This window comes from Microtus ochrogaster, unplaced genomic scaffold (assembly GCF_000317375.1).
Source record: "Microtus ochrogaster isolate Prairie Vole_2 unplaced genomic scaffold, MicOch1.0 UNK46, whole genome shotgun sequence".
Lineage (NCBI taxonomy): Eukaryota > Metazoa > Chordata > Mammalia > Rodentia > Cricetidae > Microtus > Microtus ochrogaster.
The window spans coordinates 2,588,586-2,597,030 of NW_004949144.1; the positions used below are offsets into that span (position 1 = coordinate 2,588,586).

Consider the following 8,445-nt stretch of genomic DNA (forward strand, 5'->3'; position numbering starts at 1 on the left):
GAACCCTGATTGCTCTTTGGACTGGAGAGGGAGGGTGAGAAAAGAGGGGGGAGGGGGAGAGGAGAAAGGAGTGGGGGGAGGGGGAGGGAAATGGGAGGCGGATAGGAGGAGGAAATTTTTTTTTCAATAAAAAAAATTATTCATTTAACTAATGGTAAATTTCCTTGTCTATAAGGAACACGTTTGCACAGCTCACTGGCAGCTTTTGGGGGGAATTCTTTGAAGGGCCAATGCTCATGAGAACTTACTGTTCCTTTCAGATTATTTACACAGAGCAATGGAAGGAAACTTACCCTGTGTTTACTATAAGTCACATGAAGATACTGGCAAGTCATTTCCCTGGGTTATCTCATCTGAATCTGAGGAGTTGGTGTGAGTAAACTTATTTTTTCAAGTCTATTGTGAACAAGATTATTGGGTCAGATAAGGTCATAAACCTACCCAGTTTCTTTTGTGAATAAAGTTCACCCAGTTTAATGATATAAAATGAACTTCTTGTAGAAATATATCTCCATTTTAGACATAGTTCCTTTGTCAGGAACTTAGTTGAAACTAACCAGTCTTACAAGCATAATTCTGACAACATGGTCCATTCCATGGGTCTGTTTTGAAGACTCCTGTGTTGGGCAAACTGCTAGTCCCTGAGAATGTTTTCTACTTTCCTGTGAGGATCCAGGAAGGAAAATGGATTACAAAGAAAACTTTTTATTAGGGCTAAATGAGGAAGCAACTTAGAAAGTGATATTTCAAAATGAAATATTCTTTATTCATCTAATAAAAAAATAAAGTATAGACATAACAAAAATACAATGTATTATTTAACAGATATTTGCAGTTTAACAATGAACTGCAGAATGTATGGTGTGGTGAGCACACCCGTGATCACCGCTTCTTGCAAAGGGTCACAGGTTCAGGTTAAGCGGAAAGACTATATTAAAAATAAAATTTATGACCAATGGTGTTGGTGTACTCCTTTGATTCCAGTACTGGGATTCAGAGGCAAGCAAATCTCTGTAAGTTTAAGGCCAGCCTGGTCTACAGAGTGAGTTCCAGTGTAGCCAAGCTACACAGAGAGACCCTGTCTTGAAAACAAACAAACGACAAACAAACAAAAAATTCACAAGCCCCTGGGATCAAAGGGTCATGTCACCACTGCCACCTGATGCTTTTCATTATTAAATCCAAGGGCAAGTGCACTTAGAGAACTCATTTTGGTGGTCCCAAATTCTCATAAGTATGACAGTCTGCACAAAAATCCTTATATCATAAAAGTGGGGTTCAGTAACACTAATTGTACTGAGGCTTAAGTCATGAGTGCCAACACCCATTTTAGATGCATTAGTGTTGTTCTAAACCCCTGTATGTGCCATTCTCCAAGATGATTTTCATTTGTGATGCCAGCAAATATTCAGGGTTTTTTTTTTTATAACAATGTTGGAAGATGGGAAAAAGAGCAGCATCTGTTGATATCAGGGTACAAAACATCTTTTGACAAAGACTAGGAAGAAGCAAAAGGAATTTGGCATTCGAGGATATAGCTGTTGGGCTTGCTACAGATCCATCTCCTGTCTGCATAGATCCTGGCACTGCTGATCCCATTGTTGTTCAGGTAAGCATAGTCTTCTACTCCTCGGATGGGAATCCTGAAAATAAACCAAAAAACAGTAAATCTGCAGAGTCCAGAACTACATTCTCTCCTCAGTGTGATCTTGCCTGTCTGTCCTGCTTATTTGTAATATGAATCAAAGGAAGACTGAGTCCATGAGAATCATCTGCACTAGTTGTGCTTCTATTGTCTTTTATATTCTCAGGGTTTGATTTGAACACAGAAACTTTGACATTCATGCATGTTAAACCAACTTTCCAATGTGTTTCCAAAGTTTTGTCTTATGCTTGCTGCCCTGTTCAAATGAAATACAGCCATGGGTGGCATCATTGAGGTTGATTTTCAATTCTGTTTTGAAGCATTTCACATATGAGGAAACTCACTTCTCTGAAGAGGGTGTTCAAGACAGGGTTTTTCTGTAGTGTTGAGGTCTGGCCTGAAAGTATCTCTTGTAGACCAGGCAGTCCTTGAACTTACAGAGACCTGACTGCTGCTGCCTCCCTAGTGCTGGGATTAAAGGCATGTTTCAGCATTGCCCAGTTGAAACTCACTTCTTAGTAAGTTTCTGAAAAGGCTTAAATGATGGACAAGACTGGGTCTGTGATACTATTCCTGTATAATGGCTCCATTCAAAACAACTATTCTCACACCCAAGAATGGTCTTGGTGCTCTCTGGTTACAAGACTTTAGAGGAAGTTTCCAATGCCCTTGGAGCCTCTGCTTCAGTGAGTAGGTACAACTGTGCACACAATGGACTGCTGGGTCTCCGGCTTGCCCTTCTGCAGTGGCTTCCTGAAGTTTCAGGGTCCTCATTGCCCTTTTGACGTTGTGTGTACATCCCACACAGGGCATTTATCAACAACAAAAATATTTAAATTGGTGAAGAAACAGACAATAGCTACCCCAGATGCCATCATCATGCTAAAGATTTTGAGGAAAATCACACTAAGTAAGGTTTTAAAAAAGAAGACCAATATACCTCCCAGGCAGTAAAGTGAGGTTCACATGACACAGCCTTTCCTCTCTAATAGACACAACAAACACACTTCGCAACAAATCATCATAGTAGAAGAAAAATGGTTTGAAAACATACGAGCTGTTATATTCTGTGTTGTCCATCCACCTCCAAGGGTGCTCTGGTGACTCTCTGTACAGGCCGATCCAGTAGTCAAAGGTCCCTTTGTATCTCCTCAGGAAGTTCTGTCATAAAACATGGAAAGTAAATATATGTATCTCTTTGTTTCAGATGACCCTCGAGTGTCCCCACCATACAACTTCCTCTTTAGATGACAAGAGGGTATATATGAGGGACACAGACTTTGGAGCCATAATAGCCCTCAGTTCTCAGTGTATTCAGTTGAGAGTCATAATTCTTAAGTACCTCATTTGAATTAAAGTTAAGTTTTATGACATATTCCTCATGGCTGGGTTAGTTTCTGGTTAAGCTTCCCCTTGCAGTTATTAACAGTTGTCAACTTCAGGATGCAGCATTTGCTATCTTGGAGAAAATTGCTCATCACCAGCAGGTATCACAGTAAAGTGGTATATCCTACCTTCCAGATTGACTATGAGCACTTCCTGAGAAAATGTTGCTTGAATGTCTCAGGGTTTCACTCAGGAGTGCTACCATCAACAAATGGCACACACTCACTTGTTACCCATGTCTCCACCTGCAAGGGTGGGATCCTTCCTCAGGCTTTATCTTTAACCAACCCATCTCAAGGCAACACATACTCAGCAGAACAAACCAACAAACCAATTCCTGATCCTTTCTTACCAGCTCCTCCATGTTGTCAAATCGAGCTAGCTGGGCCTTTAATTCCATGCAGAAGTTCTGACTGAATGTCCAGTTACTTGTGTCTTCAGAAAAATAAAAACATTTCCTCCCAAATCCAATCCAGTTTCTTGGGCAAGAACCATGAGCATTTTTGATTGAGATATCTTCTGACTTTCTTACTAAAATTTAGACAATAAAATAATTTTTAAAAGGCATTGGCATACCCTACTGAGCTCAGCTATGAGGTGTGAATTTGATTGGCGGTTTCCTAACAGATCTGTGGAAGTACTCTGTTTAGGAAGATGGTCCTTTATCTAAAGGCATTCCAGTTCAAGCCTGTGCCCCAATCTCTCTGTTTCTCACTGACAATGGGGTGACTAGCAAATGAGTTTTTACAATATCATCACTATTTGTGCTTTATCATTGTTCACTACAATATGTGTTGCTAGATTAACAAGCACTCTGTATGGACACTTACTTTGACAGTCAGCCTAATAATTGAGATAACAGTGAGAACTATTGGGAAGGTAGTGTTACAGTGTGGACCTGCTGCACTAAGGGCTTGCTCAAAGGTTGGAAAACATTGCTGGCTGGTTAGAAGTCAGTCTGCCATAGCCAAGCAGCTAAGTTTGACAATATGGAACTCCCTCCTTCCCAAACAAAACTTCTTGCTCTCTACCTAGCCTTATCTGGATGATGTCCCTGGGCCTGGATGCCTGACCTTATCTGAAAGCTATCTCTAAACCAGATGCCTGTCTTTAAAACCAGATGCTTGATCCGTCATTAACTTGACCCCTGATATAGATCCCTGCTAAGAATAGTGCTAGGAACTCTGCTAAAGGACCCTACTGCCACATACCAAGCCTTGTGACAGGAGCATGTCACTTAATACAAATTTGGGTTTTCCCAGTATTCCCCATATTATTTATTCTTTATACTCTGGAATAAAGTTGAGCTGATTCACCTAAGTCTGTATTTCAGATGCCTCTGTTCATCTGTGTTCATGGGTATTGACCGAGGTTTCTGTCCTGCCTGGTTCCACAGCCATTCAGTCTCAAATAAACACACAGAGCTCCACCTTGATTATAAACTGGTTGGCCTATTAGCTCAGGCATCTTATTAACTAGTTATTACATCTTATAGTAACCCATAATTCTTGTCTGTGTAGTTAAGTGGCTTGGTACCTTTTATCAGTGAGGCATTCTCATCTTATTCCTCTGTGTCTGGCTTCCTCTGTGATGACTGTAGACTGACTCTTTCCTCTTCCCTGAATTCTCCTGTTCTGGTTGTCCCACCTCTACTTCCTGCCTGGTTGCCCTGCCTCCACTTCCTGCCTGGCTAATGGCCAATCACTGTTTTATTAAAACAATACAATATAAGTGACAGGGTACAAGACCATTGTCCAACAGCACATGGACTGTATAAAAAACTTACCATGACCCCTTTTATTCTTTACCCTCTCAACCTGGTGACCAACAGACTGAGAGGGAAATAGGTCTCCTGCAGAAGGCAATAGTACAAGACTTTTATTACACTGTTAGAACAGTGTGGTTCTAAAAACCTATAAATTGGTCACCTCAAAAACCTTTCAATGATTGCATTCAGAATACACTTGAACATTTTAACTAACACCATGGGCAATGGGAGGGAGGTGCTGTATCTTCCTGGACATATTACTCTTCTCTGTACTAACACTTCCTCGAAGTTTCTCCTTTGTTCTTCTTGTGCTCTATCTTAAATAGTTCCCCAAGGTAGACATATATCGCCTGCATCTCTTTAGAGATTGCTGAATGTCCTCTTCCCAGGGATGTAGAGTCTAGCCTCCTGAGCACATCACAGCCTGTGATGTTCCTTTGCTGCATCTTTCTGCTAGACCCTAAGTTCCCAGAGAACAGGAATTTCCAGTGTGTTTTCTCTCTGCCTTCACACAGTGCCTGGCTCACAGTGCCTGGCTCACAGTGCTCAGTAAGTGCAACTGACAGTGTGGATGTGGACAGAATGCTGCAGGATCTGGAGAATGTCACTCACCTGACAATGACAGAGCCACAGAAAGTGCAATCACAGCTGCAGTGAGGACCATGATCATTGCATAGCAGCAGTGAAGCCTAGCAGGAGACTCAGGGGAGATGATTCTGAGACATTTTCCTTGGAGCTTTTTACCTGAAAAATATAAATATGAGAAAATCAATCTCAAGAACCTTTCAGGGGAGAGGATAAATTTACTCAGATAGAACACTTCTGCACTTCCAGTGCTAGAGGTAGAAGCTGGAGAGTTTGGGGTACAAGACCAGCCTTGGATACAAAGGAGGTCTGAGTCAAACCTGTACTACATAATGATCATTTTTTAAAACAAAGTAAGTAAATAACTTAGTAAACACACATATAAATGTATATAATAAAACATATTGACATAATTAATGGGTGAAATATGGGACCATTTTAACCAGTTTTCAAAATCATATGAAGTAAATTAATATTAGTCCAAAATAGCAAAAACTCTGCAAGTTAGGAATTGAAGGCATTCCTTAGGTGTTAGAATCATGATTATGCTGGCCTTCCCTGTCACCTGGTAGGATGAATCCAGACAGTACCCTGTCCCTTTAAGAGACAAGTTCTGCTCACTCCCTGTCTCTTTCTGCCCACTGAGACAAACTGAGTTTGGCCTCTTTTCTTTCTCTCTACCTGCTGTTCTTCTGAAGAGGCTGCTTTTTCTCTCCTTCTCCCTCTTTCCTTTTGCTCCTCTTTCCCCCTACCCCAGGTCTCTCTGTGTGTGTGTGTCTCTCTCTCTCTTCCTCTCTATCTCCCTCCATACCTTCCCAACACTTTCTAAATAAAGTCTCCATATCCCAGCTCTCTCTGTAAGACATATTCTGTCTCTTGCTGACATTCCACACCCTCCATGATACTTGTGTTGTCTTTCTTTAGGCTTAGATCTTCCACAGCTCTAGAGCAGGGAGCTACAAAACAAGCTGTCTCTCATGCAACTTATCTTGAGAATCTTATCACAGAGATGTGTGTGGTTTTGTTTTGTTTTTTGGTCACTCCAACCATTACTAAATTGTTTCTGCTTGTGTTAATTTAATCCATCTGTTTTCCTGTCGGCTTTTTTTTTTTAACCTTCTGTAAAACAAATGTACTTTGAGCTGCTTTCATATTTCTGAATCCAGAACTGTTTGTAGTTCAGTGGTGCATGGAACGTAAATCTAAGGTCAACTGTTTATACTTGAACAGCTTCTAAAAAGGAAATTTCAGGTCATAGGTGGCCATGGTTTGGTTAGGAAGGGAGTGTCTGGAAAAAATCTGCAATGGGCCTCAGAGGAATTTGGGTGGAGTTATAGATTTGTCTTTCACTGTGAGAGAGACATTATTGGTATATGTTTTCAAAACTCAGAAATATACACCCAGTGATGGTGGCTCAAGCCTTCAATTCCAGTACTGGGGAGGCAGAGGCAGAGAGGAGGATCTCTGAGCTTGAGGCCAACCTGGTCTACAGTGTGAATTTAAGGGCAGCGAGAGCTACACCGAGAAACCCTCTCTTGAAAAAAAAACAAACAAAGCAAAGCAAAACAAAATATTAAAGCAAAAAACAAAACACAAAAACCAGTTCACTCACAGACCCAGATATGGCTTCAGAAGACTGAAGTTGCAGAATGACTCCAGTTACACAACATCCACCCTTTGGACAGGAGCTCTGATTTCACAAGAGATATGTTCTCTTTGGGTAAGTATTTGGTTTCAAAAGTCGATGCTGCTGGGAAAAGAAGCAGGAACTATTGTCCAGCTTGGAATATACTATGAAACTTTCTCAAAGAATCAATCAATAAGCAGCAACAACAGCAGTATCAATAGTTAATAATTATTTTAATAATAGGAAATTTCAGTTAGGATAATACTTGGTTTAAGTGATAAGCAATAACATTTGTCATGAATTTTTTTATTTTGGTAAATATTAGTCTTATTTTCTCAAAATCTAATATTCTTTCCATAAGTGAAAAAAATAAGGTGGAGGGACAAGGAAGAAGGAAAAAAGGAAGATAAAATAGCAGAGTATAAGAAAGCATGGCCATTTTCAAAATGCAAAAAACACAGTTTTGCTTTCTTCCTGAAGACTGAAATAGAAAACCCTTTATATTCTTTTTCCATAATTTACTAGAGGATTTGATCCTGGGTGGGGTCAGCCTGGACACTAGACCTCCTGCCTCCTCCTTACATCCTTTTCTATTACAGTGACTCTGTAAAGCAAAAGCCACAGCTTTCCAGGCACCTCCTGCCACTACACACTGCAAAAGAAACCTGTTGTTTGAATTTGCCTTTGCTGTGGGACTTGTAGAGCAAGCCTGTTCCACAGGGACTTGGTGTGATTCACCAGAGTAATTTACCAGATCCCTAGGAAAAGAGTGGACTAGCAAGCCAAGAACAAAGAAAAAAAAAATCATGATTCAGGCTTTTGTATGGCAATTCACTGTTCATTTCTCTTGCACAAGAACTATTTAAGTATTATATGCCCCAACAGAATAACTAATGCAACAGCCTCTCAGGTAACTAAACTCCTATCTGAATTCTCTGCTTCTGCAGAATCTTACCATGACAGACTTAAAGACATGAGGTTCAGCTCTTCTGCCTTCCCTGTTCTTTGCTGTCCCTTGCAAATACCTCTCTGATCTTATAGTTCTGTTCGCTTATGCATTAAATACATACCCATCTTGACCTCATGCCGGCTGTCTGTGGTACTGAGCATGCTCACAAAAGCGTCTGCAGGTTCTGCAGCACTCATCTCCGATAGAAACTAAAACCGTTGAGAGGGAAGAAATACCGTTTGTGTGTGTGGGCGGTTGCTATGTGCACTCAGCCTTTTATCATGACAGCACACTTCCCTTTCGTAATTATCAACCCTTTCCTGCCTTGACTACCAACCAAAAAGCAGCGGTCCTCTGGAGAGTTTAGCCCATGTTGCTACAACTCTGAGTTTTGAGGACATCACTTAAGAAGGGGGCACCAGAGCCAGATCAGAGGATTTGTGTGCTAAAGATCCAGAGATTGAATCTCTGGGAGACAGAGTCAG

At 40.9% G+C, this 8,445-nt stretch overlaps 1 protein-coding gene across 4 annotated transcripts; it reads right to left on the reverse strand.

The window, feature by feature from the left end:
- Positions 1–741: 741 nt before the first annotated feature.
- LOC101992652 (C-type lectin domain family 2 member D11-like) lies at positions 742–8,209 on the reverse strand. 4 transcript variants are annotated; one of them, XM_013354501.1, is made up of 6 exons: positions 8,082–8,209; positions 5,412–5,543; positions 4,818–4,883; positions 3,384–3,562; positions 2,700–2,806; positions 742–1,643 (listed from the first exon to the last, which is right to left on the reverse strand). In XM_013354501.1, the coding sequence occupies exons 1-6, from the start codon at positions 8,155–8,157 to the stop codon at positions 1,499–1,501; spliced, it is 705 nt and encodes a 234-aa protein (XP_013209955.1). In that variant the 5' UTR covers positions 8,158–8,209; the 3' UTR covers positions 742–1,498. The 4 variants fall into 4 exon arrangements, with proteins under 4 accessions (XP_013209955.1, XP_013209956.1, XP_005369282.1 ...); XM_013354502.2 differs by lacking the exon at positions 8,082–8,209 and adding an exon at positions 6,997–7,085 and having other exon boundaries at positions 1,409–1,643; XM_005369225.2 differs by lacking the exon at positions 4,818–4,883 and having other exon boundaries at positions 1,409–1,643.
- Between the last annotated feature and the right edge of the window lie 236 nt (positions 8,210–8,445).

Bases quoted from the DNA above. Each gene is read 5' to 3' on its own strand.
- LOC101992652 (XM_013354501.1), bottom strand. From the start codon at position 8,157: ATGAGTGCTGCAGAACCTGCAGACGCTTTTGTGAGCATGCTCAGTACC. The intron at 3,563-4,817 runs GTAAGTTTTTTA...TCTAAATTTTAG, and splicing joins AAAGAATAAAAGGGGTCATG to TAAGAAAGTCAGAAGATATC. The intron at 1,644-2,699 runs GTATGTTTTCAA...GTTTATTTTCAG, and splicing joins AACACAGAATATAACAGCTC to GATTCCCATCCGAGGAGTAG.